General features: G+C 48.3%; 1 protein-coding gene across 2 annotated transcripts; it reads right to left on the bottom strand.

Moving 5' to 3' along the window:
• Window positions 1-4,901: 4,901 nt before the first annotated feature.
• LOC125525659 (uncharacterized) lies at window positions 4,902-8,993 on the bottom strand. 2 transcript variants are annotated; one of them, XM_048690659.2, is made up of 7 exons: window positions 8,619-8,993; window positions 7,754-8,040; window positions 7,127-7,456; window positions 6,778-7,020; window positions 5,890-6,702; window positions 5,547-5,628; window positions 4,902-5,432 (listed from the first exon to the last, which is right to left on the bottom strand). In XM_048690659.2, the coding sequence occupies exons 1-7, from the start codon at window positions 8,785-8,787 to the stop codon at window positions 5,242-5,244; spliced, it is 2,115 nt and encodes a 704-aa protein (XP_048546616.2). In that variant the 5' UTR covers window positions 8,788-8,993; the 3' UTR covers window positions 4,902-5,241. The 2 variants fall into 2 exon arrangements, with proteins under 2 accessions (XP_048546616.2, XP_048546617.2); XM_048690660.2 differs by having other exon boundaries at window positions 6,778-7,017; window positions 8,619-8,992.
• Window positions 8,994-21,888: the final 12,895 nt, after the last annotated feature.

Genomic DNA, 21,888 nt, shown 5'->3' with positions numbered 1-21,888 from the left:
AATTTTCTACTGTCCTACAAACCTCTGCACTTGGAGGCCCAACAACGTCTACAAGAAGAAGGTTGTGTAGTAGACATCACGTCTACGGTCGAAACGGGGTCCTGTTCATCGGGAGGGGTCTAGCGTACCGCAAAATAGAGAAAATGGACTTCTGTTGTTGCGCCTACGTCGAAACAGGGTCCTGTTCATCGGGAGGGGTGTGGCGTATCGCAAAATGGGACTCCATAGGCTACCATTCATCCATCGTCTACTGCCTCTCACTCCAGCCTCCACGAGGTACTGGTCATCCACTGTCGTCCTCCAGGCTCTATCGGCTACTATTCATAGAGCCTCCACATGGTCCTGTTCATCCACCCCCAACCGACTAGGGTGTGGCGGCCTCCTCGGAGTCCTGTTCATCCAGTAGCAATCGCCTACTACACGGGGTCCTGTTCACCCAACCCCCACTGGCTGGGGTGGGGTGTACATACATACAGGTGGGCGGCAGCAACGGGAACTGTTCATCGATAGCCACCCAACCGGCTGGACTCACCACATGTCTCGACTCATTTCTACTTATCGTGCGTGTGGCAACAACAAGCACTATTCATCGAGAAGTAACCCAACACACCAGCTGGCTACATCTCGCACGGGTGCTCGATCGGCTTTAGTGAGGATTCAGTTAGCAGCGAAGGAATCGGCCGACTTCATTTAGCATCGAAGGAATTGCTCGGGTTCAGTTAGCAGCGAAGGGATCGATCGATCGGCTTCAGTATGTAGTGGCATTGATCGCTCCTGTTCAGTATGTAGCTAGCTAGTGCAATCGCTCAGGTTCAGTAGCGAACGCCTTGTAAGGGTTCAGTTAGCGAGCGCCTCGCACACACGCGCATATGAGAGAAACGCACAAACCACACTGCATCGCTCTGCCCCGACCACCCACCGTAACCAGGAACTCCATGATATTTTCCTCGCCCTCACTTCTACCATGATTTTTTACGTCATGGACGGCCCAAAGAATGTCATGCAGGTGCATCTTCGGCCGGCCGAGGACGAAAAGCCCATTTTCTGTCATGATTTTCTCTCATGGAAGTAGGAGCCCACCACATCAATGATGATACGTGTTTTTGTCACAATTTTCATAGAAGTGTCATAACCATGACAGAATTTTTTCCGTTCGGGCCATAATGTCACGGATGTGTCTTTTTTGTAGTGATGTCACATGCTTGAGCGTTGTATTGCATCATCTTCAATTCTTCTGCAGTTGCTTCACGATCTGGTTCTTTACCATCCTCAAAGAATTCACCTTGCAAGCCAACACAAACAACAATCCAAACGGCGGGGTTATGACCAAGAATATGCATTTTCATCTTACTTCCAACTAGTAAAGTTTGTACCACCAAAATATGGACATCTACGGTGGTAGTTTCCCTCACTAGACGCCATACTCTCCTAGGTTGTGAAACCAATGAAATGGAGACCAATGCTCTGATACCACTTGTAGGATCAGAGTATGTCAAGAGGGTGGTGATTAGACTACTTGACCAAATAAAAACTTATTTTTCTCCCAATTTTAGTTGTAGGCAAGTTTTAGCAATTCTACCAAGTCAAATACACTCTACACATGCAAGTCTAAGAGTTGTGCAGCAGAAAGTAAAGACTTTCCACATGAACATAAAGGCGGGATTAGAGATTTCAAATATAATGAAAACACAATGATTTTTGGCGTGGCTCCGATAGGTGGTGCTATCGTACGTCCATGTTGATGGGGACTTCAACCCATGGAGGGATAGGTTGCACGAGTCCACGGAGGGCTCCATCCACGAAGGGTCCACAAATAAGCAACCTTTTCTATTCCACCATGGCTTGCGTCCACGAAAGACTAGCCTCACTCGGGTAGATCTTCACGAAGTAGGCGATCTCCTTGCCCTTACAAACTCCTTGGTTCAGCTCCACATGATCTTGATGGCTCCCAAGTGACACCTAACCAATCTAGGAGACACCACTCTCCAAAAGGTAATAGATGTTGTTTTGGTGATGAACTCCTTGCTCTTGTGCTTCAAATGATAGTCTCCTCAACACTCAATCATTCTCACACAGATTTGGCTTGGGTAGGAGAAGGATTGGAGTGAAAAGCAACTTGAAGAGGCTAGAAATCAAGGTTCAAATGGTAGGAATGGAATCTCTTGATCTCAACACATGAGTAGGTGTTTCTCTCTCAGAAATGAATGGTGAAAGTTGTTTTTCGTTCTGATGGATCTCTTAGAGAGTAGGTGGGGTGGAGGGGTATAAATAGCCTTCACCCAAAATCCAACCATTACACACTTTTGACACAAATCGGTGAGACCGAATATAAAACTCGGTGAGGTCGATTAGTGTAAAAGATATGAATGTTGGGCGTTTCAGTGGGACTAAAGTGGAACAACTTGGTGGGACCGAAGTGCAGTGGCTAGGCAGAACACGGTCTCGGAATTTCCCAGCTGTTTTAACTCGATGCTTCCAAAGTGAAACAATGTCATCATAGAAACTTAGCAATCCATTTCGGTGGGACCGAGTTCCTTTTCGGTTAAACTGAATTGCTAGGGTTTAGCAGTGGCAATGGTAGTGGTCATCTTGATGGGTCCGAATGGATGATTTCGGTGGCACCGAGATAGAGAACTAGGGTTTTGGACATATGTGTTTTGAGAAAATGGCTAAGGTTTTTTGGAGCAATATCACTAAGCACTTGAGCAACAACCTTATCAATAATACCTCATCGCCTTTTAATAGTATTAGCTTTCCTAAGGGACTCAATGTGATATTGGATCACTGAACCAAAAATGTAGAGTCTTGGAGTAGCTAATTCTTTTCCTTGACATTTTAAGGGATCCACATCCATTAGTCCTTGCCATGCCAATTATTATCTTTTTCTGAAATCTATTTGCAAAGAATATTACATCAATGATGTATATGTTATTATTAATTACCAAAACCAACTGGGGATTAGTTGCACTTTCAACAATGGTGCTGCAGACGCGCTCTCCCGAGTCGGTCACTGTCCCCTCATGGATCGGTGCCAACACAACCCTCCAAACCAAGCTCATCGCCGCCTTACATGATAGTGCTCTCAGAGGGCACTCCGACACCGGCGCGACGTACCAACGGGTGTGCAAACTGTTTGCGTGGACCGGGCTCAAGCACGCTGTGGAAGACTATGTGCACCAATGCCTCGCTTGTTAGCAGGCCAAGCACGAGCACCTCCACCCCGCCGGCAAGCTGCAGCCACTCCCCATACCAACTGAGTCGTGGCATGATTTGACGATGGATTTCATCGAGGGCTTTCCAACCTCCGAGGGCTATGACACGATCATGGTGGTGGTGGACTGCCTGACAAAACTTTCCCACTTTGTGCCCCTTCATCATCCCTTCACCGCGGCGCAAGTAGCTCGCACCTTCTGGGACTTCATCATCAAGCTCCACGGCGTGCCACACTCCACTGTCTCTGACAGGGACAAGATCTTCACAAGCGATATGTGGTGCAAACTACTTGCAGCAGCCGGCACCAAGCTCCTCTACACCACCACCTACCACCCTCAAACCGATGGCCAAAGCGAGCGCGTCAACCAGTGCCTCGAAATGTACCTGCGTTGTGTTGTTCAAGATCGTCCCAAGAAATGGCGTAAATGGCTGCCCGTCACGGAATTCTGGTACAACTCCACCCATCACAGCTCTCTCCAGTGTTCTCCCTTCAAGGCCCTCTACGGCACCAAGCCCAATTTGGGAGGATTGCCAGCTTTCAACGACAAGCTCTCCTCCGCCACGGCCTCGAGTGACCTCGACTAGGCGACGCACACAGAGTTGCTCCCGGGACCCCTCACCCGTGCCCAAGACCACTTCAAGAAGCAAGCTGACAAGTAGCGCTCGGAACGCGCATTCACTGTCAGCGATCAAGCCCTCCTCAAGCTCCAACCTTATGTGTAGGTCTCCGTTACGAGACGCCCATGCCGGAAGCTGGCATACAAGTATTTCGACCCGTTCACCATCCTGGAGCGCATAGGCACCCTCGCCTGCCGCCTGGAGCTACCATCGGACAGCCGCATCCATCCGGTATTCCACGTCTCTCAATTGAAGTCGTTCGCCCCCAAACTACTCGCCCGTCTTCTTCGAGTTGCCCAAGATACTGGACTTGACAACAACGCCGCTCGTTCCGGTGGCCATCCAAGAACGCCGCATGGTGAAGAAAGGAGACGTCGCGCTCATCCAAGTCCAGTGCAATGGTCCACACTGCCCGCGGATGCCACTACCTGGGAGGATCACGACGTCCTTCGTGCGCGTTTTCATGTAGCCAGCATCTGGGAAGACCCTGCGCCTCAAGAAGGGCGACTGTCACGCCTGCGGTTCCGGTAGCAGCACCTAACCTGCAGCGAACACGAGTGCACGAACTGCACGGATCGAGTTGGGTCATAGCCTACGAGTCTTCTAGGCCGGAGCCCGCATAACTTGTGTAAGCCCATGTCGAGTGTGTGTGGTAGATACTTAAGCCAACGATGCCACTGTTAGGGTTCATTTGAATAAGAAAGTGAATTGATCTCCAACCTCTGTTGCTTCATCCCCCCCACCTGCTCCTCTCGTCCTCACCCAAATCTCGGCTCCGATCTCTCTCCCTCTTCCTGGGTATTACACGACCCTAGAACTAGAGCTTAGAGGGGGAGGAGAGGAGGAAAGAGCGGTAGGGTTGAACCACTGCGGCGACGGCAGGGACGCTAATTACCTTATCTGGTTTTTTTTGTACCAGATGTGTGCCGATGCTGACTGCTGAGAGCTCAGGTAGTATTTCAGCCGCTGCGGCAGCGTCAGGGACGCGACTTACCTTATCTGGTTTTCTTTTACCAGATGTGTGCCGGTGCTGACTGCTAAGCAACTGCAAAGTTCTAGTACAAAATGGATAAAGGACCAGCAACAGATCTAATTAGGTTCAGACCTTACATCATCACAACAACACACATAATGGATGGCTACAACCTGGTTGCCAACATCTGTGATGACAGGAAAACAAAAACTAGCATGTACTAAGTCACAGGCATCTACAGCAACAGTTGCTCCTTGCTTCATCCCGCTTCTCATTTGTTACCTCACTTCTTCATTTCAGTCCCCCGCCCGAAGGGGAACAAACACTTCGCTGTCTTACAACCGTCTTAAACGCAGGCAGCAAGACACAGTATGTACAATGATCACAGCCGATGTGGGGAAAATGTGACACATTAAATCCCACCATAAAGAGAGCTATTATGCCCATCCATAGATCCCAACGCTGACAAGGACGAGAAGAGCCACCGATAGAACTGGCAAGATCATGCGTGCTGCGAAGCCTCCCCTCTTCCTTGGTGCTCTCACATGTGACTGTAGACCACACTCCTGCTTGCTCTCCTTGTCGCTTTTCTCTGCCGTCTTCCGCAGCCTCATGCCAGAATTAGCTTCTGGATCAAGCATTGCAGCATCGGCATGTCAATAATATGTTGAATAGGCTTCGCAAAGCAGAAGCCAACAATAACAAGATAATAAGATGTATAATAGCTCAGCAGACTAGTTACCATGATCAGGCATGTACATTTGCTCATCAGCATGACTGTTGCCAGCGTCATCAGGGAAGTTTGTGTCCACATGCTCTTCAATCTGGAAGGCAAATACCAAAACATGTTAGTATTGCTTCAACAACATAGATTACAAACTGCAGCTCGTTGACAGGCATCATTGTCATGCAGGAGTTCATATAAGCTAGAACAGGCCGAATGAAGAAAGCACAGGAACAGGTCACAAAATAAGACACCTTCCACGCATTCTATAATGAAACTAACCCTAGGACATCCAATATCTATCTTTTACCACCAAAGTCCAGTTGAAGAATTAGGTCAGGAGTAAGAAAGAAGTCCTCACCTCAGCTTCCAGGCCTTCGTTTTCACTTCCATGTTCTATAATGCAACTTGACGAACCATCAACACTGGAACATGATCCTGCATCAAGGTTCGATTGTAGCCGTAACCTTCGCACTGCAGTCCCTTGTTCGGTGTTAAATGAGCTATCTGTGCTTGAACTTGGAGCTGTGTGTCGGCTCATAATATCAATCCCTGTTGCCTCAGCATCAGCTTCATCGGAAGGCATATTTGAACTTGGAGCAGGGCGCCGGGCCATAATTGTAATCCCCGTTGATTGAGCATCATCACAGTCGGAAGGCACACTTCTAGTTAGAGCACGGCGCCGGGTCATAATAGTAACCCCGGTTGACTCAGAATCATCTACATCTGCAGATGACTCAACAGATTCACTCGTACACTTCGAAGTTACAATATCTGACTCTTCACCTTCATGTTCATCTCTGGTCATGCACTCTCTACTCTCAACATTGACATCAGACGATGAATCCAGTAGCCGAAGCAGCCGAAGCCTCCTCGGTGCAATGCCCTGTTGAGAATATATATAGTTCGGATGCACAGTAGACTGTAACTGCTGATGCATGGGATTAAATCCAAATCCGTTGCTCCATACATCATTCTGCCCACTTGAATCGTCCATGCTATTGAACAAATCTTGCAAGGACTCATCGCCGGAGTCCATGGAAAGTACATCCGGATTAGTGCCATAAGGAAGCAATGCTGCATTCTCATATAATCCACTTTGTTGTGGATTTGTGTCATCTGACAGAAAATTACCGAACCAGTTTGGACCATCATATAGCAACTCACCCTGAGCCTACAGAGAACAAACAAATATAAGAAGGCAGACGATAATCATAACATATACAGCAGATGCCAAAATAATTATTACCTGCATAAAACAAGTGTCTGCATCATACTGAACTTTATATGCAGTTGATGAATGCTCATCCGGATCAGCAATTGTTTCATTCAAGAAATCTTCCACTGAATTATGAGGTAACTGAAGTAGAAGCTTGTCCAAATCCTCATGCGATAACATGGGGGCAGAAACGGTTGCAAATTCATGAGACCCGAGATTTTCCGTCTGTGAATCAATTAGGTGAGCCAAAGAGCCAACCGACATATCAGCCTGCTTCATTATATGTGATAAATCAGTATGAGGACTTAGGACCTGAACTCACTTTGAGAGACTGTACACTTAAATAATGCATGATATAGAGGTACACAGTTCTGCTCACCTTGGGACTTTCATCGACATTACCATGAGAAGGCATGCCTAAAACATTTGCTTCATCTATCCCCGAATTTCCATTTCGGTCTGCAAGCCACCTTGTAACCGGTGTGCCCGGAGTATCAATTGTACCTGGCAACTCAATTGGACATCCATGCAGACCAGATTCAGGAGATTCCTTATTTATGAGTGTGATAGCTTCCTCGTTTGCTTCCATGTTGTCAGGAGTTGAACGAGATGGAGTGGGAGAGTAGCCACTTCTATCCATTTCCTCTGGAATGGAGCGCTCAGTTTTCTCCAATTGCTTTTGAAATAGGCGGTAGAGAACATAACCACCCTGAAAGTACACAAATATCACAGCAGAAGTATCAGACAACGAGGTAGTAGTAACCATTTCCAATCCAGGGGCAATTTTCTTTTTGTTTATTTTGACTGCTCAAAGCGTGCAGACAATCGGATTTGTACTGTGTTGATTATGTTGTTACTTCATTTTACAGTCTAAAATCAAACTGGTAGGTTTCAGAAGATGTTGGTCAATGAGCCTGTTATATCTAAGAACTTAGAACCGCACTGTGAACAGAATCTAACAGCACTGCCAAGAAAAACTGAGAAAGAAACAGATAGAGGCCCATACCTGCTCGCCAGACTCAAACTCTGGCTCGGTGGTGCGGTACTCGTGCATAATCCAACCAGTGCGCTCCCCTTTCGGGGCACGTCCTCGGTGGAACACAAGGGTCTTCTTCATGCCAATCATATGCTGCTTCTTCTTCTCGCCCTTGGACTTGATGACCCTGTCCTTCCCTGTCGCCTTCCAGTACCCAGCCTCCGTCGCCCTGTTTGACCTGCTTCCATTGGGGTACTTGCGGTCCTTGGGTGCAAAGAAGAACCACTCTGGATCCTCCGAGCGGATCAAAGCTTTATCTGCAAGCACCACAATACCGGCGTCAGAAGAAATGGAATCTTCATCCAAAGGTATTGACATTCAAATTATTAAATAGCACCACGCCCAATAGTTACAACTGCATCGCACCAAATCGCATCTTGGAAAGAGGGTATACTAGAGAAATACTGTATATAGCAGGCATCGAGGGAATCGTATCAAATATCAGCACCCGAACACCTTTTTTACTGAATTTCGCAGCCCCCAAACAGCACGATGCAAACCGCGAGAATCAGCCAGTGAATCCAAAGAACTAACAAAAAAGGATGGTGCCGAGGGATCAGAATCCCCCAAACAGAACGCGCCGACGGAGAATCGCAAGAACAGACTGGCTGAAGTGGTTACAAGAACAGCAACGCGTACAAAACGGGGGAGACAAAATGGGGGGGGAAATCAAACTCAGAACCCCAAATTAGGCACGAATCGCAGCGACCAAAATCAGAAGCCGCAAAACAAAGACACGACGGAGCCCCCGAGTCCAACCGCATACGAGACGATCATCCAAGCTCCAGGACCAAAACATCCCCACACACACAAGAGGTGGCAGGAGCGGCAGTACCTGGGAGGTCCCACGGCTCGCACTTGCAGACGTCGATCTCCGGGATCACCTCGACCTCGTTCTTGATCTGCCCCGTGATCTTCCCCTTGAGGTAGTGCCTGACGAGCTCCTCGTCGGTGGGGTGGAACCGGAAACCGAGCGGTAGCGCCTTGAGCTCCATCACCGTCATGCTCCTCCACTGTCCCAAGCTCTCATCCAACGACTACGAGACCCAACCCGGTAGGAGATTCGGAGCTCAGGGGATATACTTAGCAGCGAAGGAAGCGGAGGGGAGTGGATTTTGCCTAGGGTTTGGTCGGATTTGGGGATTTTTAGGGGAGGATGCGGGGAGGAGACGTGTGTGCGAAGAAAGCGAGTGCCGCGTGCCTTTACCGCGTCCGGAATTTGCTCTGTATATACCCCGCGTCCGTGTTTACCCCCTTGATAACCATAATATTACGGTTCGGCCACTGCCGCCGCACCACACCGCCCACTGTCCAGTGAACCAGTCCAGCAGTGATCCGGGGGAGTCATCAAAGGGCGTGTTTGGTTTCCTGGCCGCACCTGCCTCGCATCCGTCATGCAAAATCGAATGTGTTTGGTGTCCTGTGCGACGTACTCAGACTGGCCCGCGGATGCAAAAGGAACCCTCTCAGCCGGGCTGAGAGGAACGCAGAAATCGACCGTATCTCCGAGCCTGGCCCGCGTTTGCATCCTTTTTCTTCTGTGTCTTCTTTTTCTCTTCTCTCTCACGCATGAGATCGAGCACCCAACCCACCATTGCCGCCACTGTCGAAGCTCCCTCCCCCACCACCGGCCCGGGCTCCCTCGTCCGCCACCCGTACAGGCTCCGCCGCCGGTGCTCCTCCACGCCGACGTCGGGGGCCTCGCCCACCACCGGTCCGAGCTCCCTCGCCGCCTCGCCTTGGCATCGTCGGGTTCCACAGCCGCCTCGTCCACCATCGGTCCGAGCTCCCTCGCCGGTGTTCCTCCATACCCATGTCGGGGGCCACGCCGTCTGCCACCAATCGAGAGGAAGAAGGGGGAGGGGAGCACCTGCCCGCTGCGACCCGCAAAGGGAGCCGCCTCCCCCATCGCTCCCAATCCTTCCGGCGAGCGTAGTCGAGTCTTGTCGTCGGCGTCTCCTACTGGCTGACCATTTACACCCCAGCCAACTCGTCGCCCTCCACCTCGTTTGTTCAGATTTTAGTTCATACTTGTTTGGTTCAGATTTTGATATATAACACTGAAACTTGAGTTTGGTTCAGACTTGTTTCTTTAGTTCAGACAAGTTTTTTGATAAATAAAACTGAAACTTGAGTTTGGTTCATACTAGTACAAATACCCGTGCGTTACACCGGGCGAAAAACTTCATGTGCATTGTGCACTATTTATATCCAATTTTAATAAATGTCGATGATAATGTTAAACATGGAAATTTTCTTATTTTTAATAAAAGTTAATGTTTTCAAAAAAATGGAACACTTTTTAAAGAGTAGTTAAATTATTTTTAAGAAATTGAATCATCTATCTAAAAAGGAACATTGTTTGAACAGATGTTTAAAAATAATATTGTTTTGTTTGTTTTTTGTTGTACATTTTTAAGTGGAAATATTTTTTAATAAATAGGGAACATTTTTTGGATTTTTTTGCTTTTTTTATGTGCGAACATATTTTTTTGAATTAATAATAGTGTGAACATATGTAAAACTGTGAATATGTTTAAACTATATTTACAGTACAAGAAGGAACACAATGCCTGACAAATTAACAGCAATAGTTCTTTGTTCATCAAGAGAACGACTTTTGTTTCTAAGCTAAGAAGATTCAGTTAGATTCATCTCCTTCTATGAGCTTCAGTCAAACAGCCAACGGAATGATGACCAGACCATTGGATAAGATTTAAAGTCCAGGTGACAACGCATTCGAGTACAGATTCTCTCACACACAGAAGTCATGAATTCAGACCAGACTGATTAGTAAATTGATGAATGACAGTACAATTTCTTTAATTGGCACTATCCAACACTAAACGAAACAAATCAAATAGATCTAAGATTGGGTTCTGATTTGTGATCACCAGTCAATAGGAGCAGAGCATGGTGCAGATCGACCAATGTATTTAGGTGCCACCGAAAACACAACAGTTCAAAATGATTTACCGTCATCTAGTAAACACAATGGAATATCAGAAGCACTTCATGAAGATACTCTATCGTAGGCCGAATATAGTAGCCTGATATTTGTGAGCACCGTCATCTAGTAAAACAGAAAAATGTGCGAGTAGCATCTGATTAAATAGTTTTGGGATCTATTTCAAAAATTATATAAGATTTGAAGCAAATGCTAGAAATTTGTCTCTTCACAACTCATATTTTGTAACTAATATGGAGCTAGAGAAATCATCTATCATACCAATTTAAAACTCTAATTAGACAAAAGAATAAGAACAAGTGCTTCTACCACAATTGTATAGTATGCATATATGAACCTGCAAATGTGTGCTATAATTTAGGAGCATTCAACACAGGAAATGCTTATATATCATGGAGCTTATTCTAGAAAGCACATACTTTTAGGCACAAAAATAAACACCTATTTGGCAGGAATGTGTTCTTTATTAAAATTAAAACAAAACAAGCACGGGAAGACCATACTGTATGTCATCTTCAGATATATCCATCAAGTTTGCTCTTCACTTTCTGGATTCAGAACCTCACCACGGCAGAAATTATAACTTTAAGGTGCAGATTCACAAGAATGACAGGACAATATTCAAAATATTTTCTTTTGAGCTTTGTTCATACGAAAAGTAATATTGTAGGTTGGATTGCTAGCTCAAGGTGCATGAGAGATCTAAAAAACGAAAATCTCCAAGGATCTTTTACCCACGTGCACACAAATGGGCACACAACCAAAACTTATATCCTTTTAGTCTGTTGGAAAATGAAGATACTAATATGCTGGACTTCTAACCTTTAGAAAACTCCCAATCGTCATTCTGTATGCACCTATACAGGGGCATTCTATGTACTTCTCCCAATCATCAGTCTGCCGGGAAACTAATTATGGGCTACATAAGCTACCGGATTCACATAAATATGATGCACGTGTTGTTGGAGTTGCAACCAAAACAATCATTCATGCTCATCTTCTCTGAAGTTTGAGGCAGCGGTTCTGTGAAGTCTTGCTAGCTGGTATAAAATGCGAACTTATTATATTACCACTGCCAACCACTAATGAGAATTCTTGACCTTGTTTCCCTCAAAAACAATATTTCTCCACATGAAGTTATTTATAAAAAGGGACAACTTTCATGGTTCTAAAGCTAAAACTACAAAAATAATATATAGCTCAAACTCATGCACACCTTCAGCTAAATAACTACAGAGACTCTGAGTGCAACCATCCATGCAGCATTGGTCTTACAAACAGCTCAATTATAAACACACCTGGGTCTGGCACTCTTGCTCAATGGATCTACCAGCCTCAGCTTCCCCCTCTGTTGCTATCTTCCATATTTTAATCTCCTCTCCAGTAGCTGTGTTATGTCCATTATCAGACCCTCGACCTGAAGAATGCATCAAACACAGTTATGTGATGCCTCGTTGGCTCCGAAGTAGTATACATTTTTTTTCCGAGAAAACAGAGAAGTAGTATACTTGAAACATCATAACACACATGAGAACATTACAATTTCGTACATTATAGACAACTAATGGCTTGACTAAACTAACCAAGAACATGTTATGTTTGGTGTTTTGACAGCAAGCCATACTGCCATACACAGAGTAAGAAGCACATGTTATGGTTGGTGTTATGTTGGCTACTCTTCCAACTCAGTAGCGTCCCTGCCCGTATGGATCACCTAACCTTCTTCATAGGTACGTGTCACTACCAGAAAAAATCTACACACACCATGGCCGCCGCCATGTCCACAGAGTCATGCATGCTACGGATCTCAGGCTCGACCTCACCTATCTCCTCCTCAACCGTGTAGTTGCAGAGGCGGCCGGCCAGGTGGCATGCTACTGCCAACGCCCCGCTGGTGATCAACATCACGGCGACCTTGGCATAAATGAAACGGTCTTTCCCCTGTTCTTTCAGTGGGAGGTATACTTTCCCAAAACTAAACATATGGACTTCTCATGACAAAATATTTGAACCCACCCAAGGATTTGAACTTATTTGTAGCGTGTATATATATTTTATTGTTTGTTAAGTAGTTGGGGGATGATCTCCCTTTAATCTGAATAAGAAAAGTACAGAAGTTGTTTATCACTCTATCCAAAATTTCACCACTACTATATTGTTCCTGTAGTTTCGGTCTATTCCGAAAAACTATAGCATCATTATTACCAACGTTCAGTAGCTCATTGCCTCTATATAAATTGGCCTTCTAGATTGTGATTCCACTCTTTTATAAATATTTGTAGGCCTTGAAAAGCATATTAACAAATAGGTGGCTAACACAAACTTGCAAGTAGAGCATGCTGTATGAGAGAGAGAGAGAGTAGGAGGAGAGAAGAGAGTAGGAGAGGAGAGAGAGAGGTGGGGCTGCACCGTGCGTTACACATGAATATTCTTGTGGACATTGTATCAAACAGATGTTCTACAATTTGATGCAAAAACAAATCTCTAATGGCTGGGCAGAACAACGAATCAAAGGAGCAGCCAGAGCTCTCACCAGCAGGCCACATGGAGGAGGAGCTGCGCTGGTCAATGGGCCGGAGCTGGGAGGAGACGTGTCCCAGTCCCAACATGGTTGGGGGCGGCGCGACTCACGGGGAGTGGAGTAGGGAGGAGTAGCCGGGGCGCGTGGCCGGGAGGAGGCTAGTGGCGCGTGGCCGGGAGCGCCGCACATCGCCGGCGGCACAGCAGCGAGGAGGCGCGGGGTGGGGCGATTGGCTCGGAGCGGCTAGTGGGCTGGGATCGGGGCAGGAAGACGATGTCGTAGGTGGGGGAGGATGTGTCGGGATTTAGGTTGGCCTTTTTTTATTATTAACGCTTTAGTACCACCTCGTTTATATTACGATTTTGTCCATATAAATTGTAAAAGCGTATTATGACATGAGAAGAAAGCATATTGTGACGGTGAACCCACAGAGTCAATCCGTACTTTATTATTAGGGATAGATTTTAGTTCAGACTTGTTTTACAGGTTCTCTTTGTCCATGGAATGATTCAAATTCATTTGAAATGATTCAAATTGGAAGAGAAAAAAGTTCCCAAAATTCACAGTATTAAGCTCAAATGCAGCCTACCAAACAACATCTTTTGTGTATACCATCCCTCATGCACTAATATTATGCAGCCCACCAAATACACATCTCAGCTCCTCTTTGCATCAGCTCAACTAGTCCATGCTCAACCAGGTTCCCCATGCGATGCAGGCTAGAGACACCCAGGCAACCAAACACGTCCCAAGTAGACTCGAGGCCCCCGCGTCGCTCCCGTGTGGGCGACTCGGGAGGCAGCCTGAACCCTAGCCGCCGCCACAAATCTCCTGTCCCTCCTCTTCGCCGTCGTCGGAGGACGCCGCAGGCGAAGCCATGCGGCCGACGGCGGTGGCGGGGACCTTGCTCGCGGCACGGGTGGCTCTCGGCACGGCGGCGAGCTTCTCGTGGACAGCGGCGGCGTTGATGATTGGATCTGCCATAGACGGAACGGCGTGGCGATGGGTGCTTGGGCATGGTGCAACGGACATGCGTGGCCGTGGTTCTTCACGACGGCACTGATATGTTGGGCGTTGTGCTGACCTGTGCGGCAGGGGTTGCCGGCGGCGATCCCTGCCTCTGCCTGCACTCCAGATCCGCGACGGAGGAGTGCGCACTACGCAGAAAAAGCGCTGGCTGGACCTAGGCAAGCGGACTGGACATGGAGCTCTTGTTGGTTGTTCTGGTACATCCACATCCTGGGATGAACGGATTGCTTGGAGGCTAGCTTTGCACTTATGTGCATCGGGCTAGCAGATGCTTCATCGTCCTCTTGCACCAGTGCCCTCTCCTTCATGAATCCTCCCCTCGTCGCTGACTGTTTCTATTGGGCAAAGCCCTTGCGGTGAGTGATAGCGGGCGGACACATTGGATTCTTTTGATCTCGACGGTTATCATCATGGTTGCATATGTTGGGGAACACAGTAATTTAAAAAAAAATCCTACGCACACGCAAGATTTATCATGGTGATGCATAACAACGAGAGGGGAAGAGGGTTGTCCACGTACCCTCATAGACCGTAAGCGGAAGCGTTATGACAACGTGGTTGATGTAGTCGAACGTCTTCATGATCCGACCGATCCTAGCACCGAAGATACGGCACCTCCGCAATCTGCACATGTTCAGCTCGGTGATGTCCCGCGAAACTCTAGATCCAGCTGAGTGTCGAGGGAGAGTTATGTCAGCACGACAGCGTGATGACGGTGATGATGAAGCTACCGGAACAGGGCTTCGCGTAAGCACTACAACGATATGACCGAGGTGTATTATGGTGGAGGGGGGCACCGCACACGGCTAAACAATGTCAACTTGTGTGTTCTAGGGTGCCCCCTGCCCCCCCGTATATAAAGGAGCAAGGGGGGAGGCCGGCCGGCCCTAGGGCGCGCCAAGGAGGGGAGGAATCCTCCTCCTAGTAGGAGTATGATTCCTCCTTTCCTAGTCCTACTAGGAGGGGGAAGGAAGGAGTGGGAGAGAGGAAGGAAAGGGGGCGCCACCCTCCCTCCTAGTCCAATTCGGACCCAAGTGGGAGGGGGGCGCGGTTTACCCTGGCACCCTCTCTCTCTCTCTCCACTAAGGCCCATCTAGGCCCACTAGTTTCCCGGGGGGGTTCCGGTAACCCTCTGACACTCCAGTTTTCTCCGAAATCACCCGGAACACTTCCGGTGTCCGAATATAGCCGTCCAATATATCAATCTTTATGTCTCGACCATTTTGAGACTCTTCGTCATGTCCGTGATCATATCCGGGACTCCAAACTACCTTCGGTACATCAAATCACATAAACTCATAATACCGATCGTCACCAAACGTTAAGCGTGCGGACCCTACGGGTTCGAGAACTATGTAGACATGATCGAGACTCATCTCCGGTCAATAATCAACAGCGGAACCTGGATGCTCATATTGATTCCTACATATTCTACGAAGATCTTTATCGGTCAAACCGCATAACAACATACGTTGTTCCCTTTGTCATCGGTATGTTACTTGCCCGAGATTCGATCGTCGGTATCTCAATACCTAGTTCAATCTCGTTATCGGCAAGTCTCTTTACTCGTTCCGTAATGCAACATCCCGTAAATAACTCATTAGTCACGTTGCTTGCAAGGCTTATAGTGATGTGCATTACTGAGAGGGCCCAGAGATACCTCTCCGATATACGGAGTGACAAATCCTAAGCTCGATCTATGCCAACTCAACAAACACCATCGGAGACACCTGTAGAGCATCTTTATAGTCACCCAGTTACATTGTGATGTTTGATATCACACTAAGTGTTCCTCCGGTATTCGGGAGTTGCATAATCTCATAGTCACAGGAACATGTATAAGTTATGGAGAAAGCAATAGCAGTAAACTAAACGATCATCGTGCTAAGCTAACAGATGGGTCAAGTCAATCACATCATTCTCTAATGATGTGATCCCATTCATCAAATGACAACTCTTTGTCCATGGCTAGGAAACTTAACCATCTTTGATTAACGAGCTAGTCAAGTAGAGGCATACTAGTGACACTCTGTTTGTCTATGTATTCACACATGTACTAAGTTTTCGGTCAATACAATTCTAGCATGAATAATAAAAATTTATCATGATACAAGGAAATATAAATAACAACTTTATTATTGCCTCTAGGGCATATTTCCTTCAGCATATCAGAAGGAGGCAGCGGTTCTAGTGGGTCTGTGTAGCGCGTTGGCGTACACGCTGCGAATTGCAGTGATCACAAAAAGGTTCTCGTGAGGATTCCTCCCTCTGGACCTGGTGGTTGGCTTTGGCAGTGAGATGCAAACTATCGACGGCAGCTTGACACAGAGGGGAGGTTGTGCAGCGGCGACGATTACACATCGTATGTTGCTGGTGGGATCGTGAAAAACTGGTGGTGACAACACATGAGTGATGTCAATGGTGGTGCTATCGCGCACCCGGTCTCGAGCTCCAGGGTGAAAGCCTAGTTCTGACCGAGCTGGTTATACCTGGAAATGGCGACGTTTTTACGTCGGTACCTTGTTGAAGGCATTGCTCGGATATGCTTAGACTTGTTCTTCAGGATGAAAATCTAGATCTAGCCATGGGTGGTTGGATTCGGTGACGACGGCGCTTGAGTGCTGCTCCCTTCGAAGGCGTTGTTGTTGAACAACCTCCTCATTCGTGTGGTGTCATGAGATGATTGGTGCGGATATGGTCATTGTTGTAGTTTGTTGATCATGGATCTGATCGCTTTTTTTCCATTGCCTACGCATAGCTTTGGTCTTATATGACTTTGCTATTTGTTGGCGTGTTTTGTGTGTGTGTGTGTGTGTGTTTCTTGTTGGCTGTGTGCATCCTAGCTATGCAAAGGCCGGGTGTGTACTCATTGTGTTTGTAACATCTTGATGCTCCATTCTGAGTCAATAAAATCCACCCTTTGTCGAAAAAAGCAGTGATGCGGGGACGGGGACGGCTCTTTGTTTTTCTCTCGCTCAAAAATATTAGGCCAACGGTCGACCGCCGTAAGGTTCGGCCGGTCACACGCCCACTGTTTTTCTTTAAAGAAAAGGTAGATCATAATCTACCTTATGCATTCAAAACGGGCAAGAGCCCGACTAACCGTAGACAAATTACATGAAGGTGATGTAAACATTGCATAGATCGTGCAACAGGCCGTCACCAAGCCTTGTCAGGGGAAAGAGAGAGCTCGAGATCAGGAGTTGGGTACATGCAAATCAACTATATCAGCCCAGCTACCTAAAGTTGTCCGATCCTCATCTCTTAAAGCTCTAGAACATCACAGCCTGAGTAGAATTGCTATCTCAGGGAAGACTTTTGAAGATGACCATTTGTTGTTATGAAAGACCTGAGCATTACGGCCAATCCAAAGAGCTACTGCACAAGATGCGAATAGGATATGCCAAAGCTTGCCGTACTTGGATGTTGCGGCTGGTGAGAGAAGAAAGTTGTGTAGATCTAGCGAATCTTGAGGCAGCCCAAGCTTTCCCCATACTGCGTTTGCAAGTTTGCATCGAAGAATGATGTGGTAGCTTGTGTCGGGGTATTCTTGCGACAGATGTCAGGGGGTGGCTTATCATGGATGGGGCCAAGAGGACGTCGTCGAGCCCTGGAAGTGGGAATGGGCGAGATCTCGATCATACACGAGTCTTACCCAGGTTCGGGGCTCTCCGAGGATATAACACCCCTAGTCCTGCTCTACAGGGTCTCCGCATGATGACTATGATCAAATGGGGGCTACAAGCTTGCTCCCTTGAGCTGTGTTGCTAGAGGAGGAAGAAGGGCAGAGCTGCTACCTTGCTTTCTCTAGCTATGGTGTGTGTGTGGCCTGTGAGCTGAACCCCTTGCATGGGAGAGCCTAGGGGTTTATATAGGCCTAACCCTAGGGGTACAATGGTAATTCGGACGGGTGTAGGACTTGGACGTTAGTGTCTAAGGTCGCTGGGTTCTCCGCCGGCTGCTGGGGCCGCCGCTTGGTGGGCCCCATCGGCTGCCGAGAATTCGGCCGACAGGTAGGGCTCGCCGCCTGCAGGCCATGCTGATCGCCTTTTGCATCGTACTTGATGACGGAGTCCTTGTCGGGAGTTGTATGGGTCCAGTCCCACCGCCTGGTCAGCGCGCACTATAGCCATGTACCGTCTCGTCGGTGTAATTGGGCGTGGACTCTGAGGGGAGGGGAGGGTCGGCTGCTGGAGGCCGGCCCGCCCCCGAGCCGCCTTCTTGGGGAGAGCCGTCTTCTGGGAGCTCACGGACAGGTAGGGCCCGCCGCCTGCGGGCCGTACCAACCGCCCGTCGTGGGAGCATGGTCCTTGCTGACGAGGGCCATGTCATGAGCCACATGGCTACAGTGCCGCGCCTGTGTGACGCCCAGATAATTAAGCTACAGTAAACCCTTGCTAATCATGCCAGGTCATCATAATTAAATTTTTGCTAAACCTCACTTGTTTCAAACCAAGATCAATTTCAAATTCAAATAACAAGTCAAATTATTATTTCTTTAAGCTATCAAATGAAAATGTTCGATGGGTGGCAAATATTCACTAAATAATAAACATGTTGGACCAACCTCATTTGGTTTTCCAAATTGCCCCTGGAATTCATTTACTGGAATAACAAGATTAAATAAGAGCATTTTAATTCAACTATAAATTAGAACAGCTCTAGTTAGCCTCAAACTTTTCGCGCAACCTTATAGTGTTGGCTAGAAATTATGTGCAAAGTTTCATAATCAACAAAAATCAGTTGGCAGCTAAAAATAAATAGAAAACTATAAATAAAAAGAAAGAAAAGGAAAATAACAACAAAAAAAGTAAAGAGAGAACCCCCACTGGGCCAGGCCGGCTCAAACCAGCCCAGGCGGCGCCCCCCGCCACTCCCCATAACCCCCCCTGAGCAACCGAACCCTAGCCCACGTCACCCACTCCCCCCACATGATCCCCTCTCCTCCCTCTGTCTTCCCCCCCGATTCAGATCGGGGGAAATGCCCCCGTCGCCGCCCCATCGCGCCTCCCTCCCCCTCCGCGACGCCACCTCGCCGGCGCCGCACTTACCGGCCTCCTTCCTCTCCCTCGCGCACCACGTCGACTTCCCCGAGCTCCGCGCGCGCTCCATCCGTGGCCGCCCCAACCCCGTCGCCGGAACCACGTCGCCTCGCCGGACCGCCAATGTCATCGTCCTCCCATGCGTCGCCTTCAACCCCGACTCCTCCTCGAGCACACCTCGCTCATCTACAGGGCTCGGTGAGCCCCGTTCTCCTCTTTCCCTTTCGCTCGCCATAGGCCCCGACCACGCTCTCTGCGCACGACCGTGCAGGGCCGCGCACCATGCCTAGGCGCGCACCGCGCCTGCGTGCGCCTCCTCTAACTGTCGTGGCCTGCCCCCCCCCTTGCACACCCCGCGCCGTTTCCTCCCTCTCTCTACTCCGCGCCGCGCCGACCGCTGCCACACGCGCCCGCACCTCGCCATCGGTCCATCCGCGTCATCCCGCTCCTCGCGCCCATCGTCGCATCACCCGCCGCTGCGGCGCGCCCCGCTGCTGCCCTCCTGGGCATGCGCCCACACGTTGGCCTCGCCGACCTCGCCCACCGCGCGCAACCCTGGCCGCCAGCGCCCCGCCACAGCCATCCCTCTGTTGCCTCCCCTTGCCGCCGGCGCCGGTGTACGCCGTGTGTGCCCAGCGCCCCTCGGGCGAGCGCCCATTCGCCTGCGCCCGTTTGGCCCAATGGGCCAATGACATGTGGGGTCTAGCCCCCACAACGAAAATGAAAAAAAGAGAATTAAAAATAATAATAATAATAAATAAATAAAATATACAAATAGATAATAATTAAATTAATTAATTAAGTTAATTAATCCTGTTTAATTAATCTAATCAACTAGTTAAGTTAATTAAACCCTAATTAGACTAAACAGTCAATGACGAACGGTACCCACCTGTCAGGTTGACCAAGTCAACTGCTGACGTCATGATGACATCAGCAATCACTATTCTGGATAATGTTGAATTTAAATAATTAAATAAATCCAAAAAATGTTTTAAATCTTTGAAAATTAATATAAAATAAACCGTAGCTCGGATGAAAAAACTTTGTACATGAAAGTTGCTCAGAACGACGAGACGAATCCGAATACGCAGCCCGTTCGTCCATCACGCATCCCTAGCATAGCGAACACGCAACTTTCCCCCTCCAATTCATCTGTCCACAAACGCGAAACCCCGAGGATATTTTCCCGGATGTTTCCCCCCTTCACCGGTACCACCTCATACCACGTTAGGGCACCCCTAGCACCGCTACTTGTCATGTCATGCTTCGTCATGCATTTCTTTGCATTATATTTATTGTTTCTCCCCCCTCTTCTCTCGCTAGACACCGAGACCGACGCCGCTGCTACCCAGTATGACTACGGTGTTGACGACCCCTCTCTCTTGCCAGAGCAACCAGGCAAGCCCCCTCCCCTTGATCACCAGATATCGCCTACTCTTCTCTATACTGCTTGCATTAGAGTAGTGTAGCATGTTACTGCTTTCCGTTAATCCTATCCTGATGCATAGCCTGTCCTTGCTACTACTGTTGTTACCTTTACCTGCAATCCTAATTCTTAGTATAGGATGCTAGTTTATCATCAATGGACCTACATTCTTGTCCGTCTGCCATGCTATACTATCGGGCCGTGATCACTCGGGAGGTGATCATGGGTATATAACATATACTTTATACATGATACATGTGATGACTAAAGTCGGGTTGGCTCGAGGAGTACCCGCGGTTGATTCACGAATTGGGGGCTGGAAGGACATACTTTCCCGACGGCCCTCTGTGTGGATCTTTGTGGCGAAGTGACAGGGCAGGTTGAGACAACCTAGGAGAGAGGTGGGCCTGGCCCTGGTCGGCGTTCGCGGTTATTTCAAAATAACACGCTTAACGAAATCTTGGTATTTGATCTAAGTCTGGCTACTGGCCTATACGCACTAACCATCTATGCGGGGACAGTTATGGGCACTCGACGTCATGGTATCAGCCGAAGCCTTCGTGACGTCAGTGACTGAGCGGCGCGCGCCGGGTTGGACTGGAACGCCTGCTCTTGTATAAGGGAGGCTAGGTCTGCTCACCGGCCGCGTACTCAATGTGCAGGTGTGCAATGGGCGATGGGCCCAGACCCCTGCGCCATAGGATTTAGACCGGCGTGCTGACCTCTCTGTTGTGCCTAGGTAGGGCTGCGACGTGTTGATCTTCTGAGGCCGGGCATGACCCAGAAAAGTGTGTCCGGACAAAGGGGATCGAGCGTGTTGGGAAATGTGGTGCACCCCTGCAGGGAAGTTAATCTATTCGAATAGCCGTGATCTTCGGTAACAGGACGACTTGGAGTTGTACCTTGATCTTATGACAACTAGAACCGGATACTTAATAAAACACACCCTTCCAAGTGCCAGATACAACCCGGTGGTCGCTCTCTAACAGGGCGACGAGGAGAGGATCACCGGGTAGGATTATGCTATGCGATGTTAATTGGTGAACTTACCATCTACTCTCTTCTCCTGCTGCAAGATGGAGGTTACCAGAAGCGTAGTCTTCGATAGGACTAGCT

Source organism: Triticum urartu, chromosome 7A (assembly GCF_056163025.1).
Source record: "Triticum urartu cultivar PI428250 chromosome 7A, HENAU_Tu73, whole genome shotgun sequence".
Lineage (NCBI taxonomy): Eukaryota > Viridiplantae > Streptophyta > Magnoliopsida > Poales > Poaceae > Triticum > Triticum urartu.
Note: the sequence above shows the minus strand (reverse complement) of the source record. Positions and strands in the feature narration are given on the sequence as shown.

What these genes read in the sequence shown, in the direction of transcription:
- LOC125525659 (XM_048690659.2), bottom strand. Translation starts at nt 8,787, where the DNA reads ATGACGGTGATGGAGCTCAAGGCGCTACCGCTCGGTTTCCGGTTCCAC. An exon ending in CAGACACTTGTTTTATGCAG is followed by an intron (nt 6,703 to 6,777) that starts GTAATAATTATT and finishes TGTTCTCTGTAG; the next exon opens with GCTCAGGGTGAGTTGCTATA. An exon ending in AATGTACATGCCTGATCATG is followed by an intron (nt 5,433 to 5,546) that starts GTAACTAGTCTG and finishes TGCTTGATCCAG; the next exon opens with AAGCTAATTCTGGCATGAGG.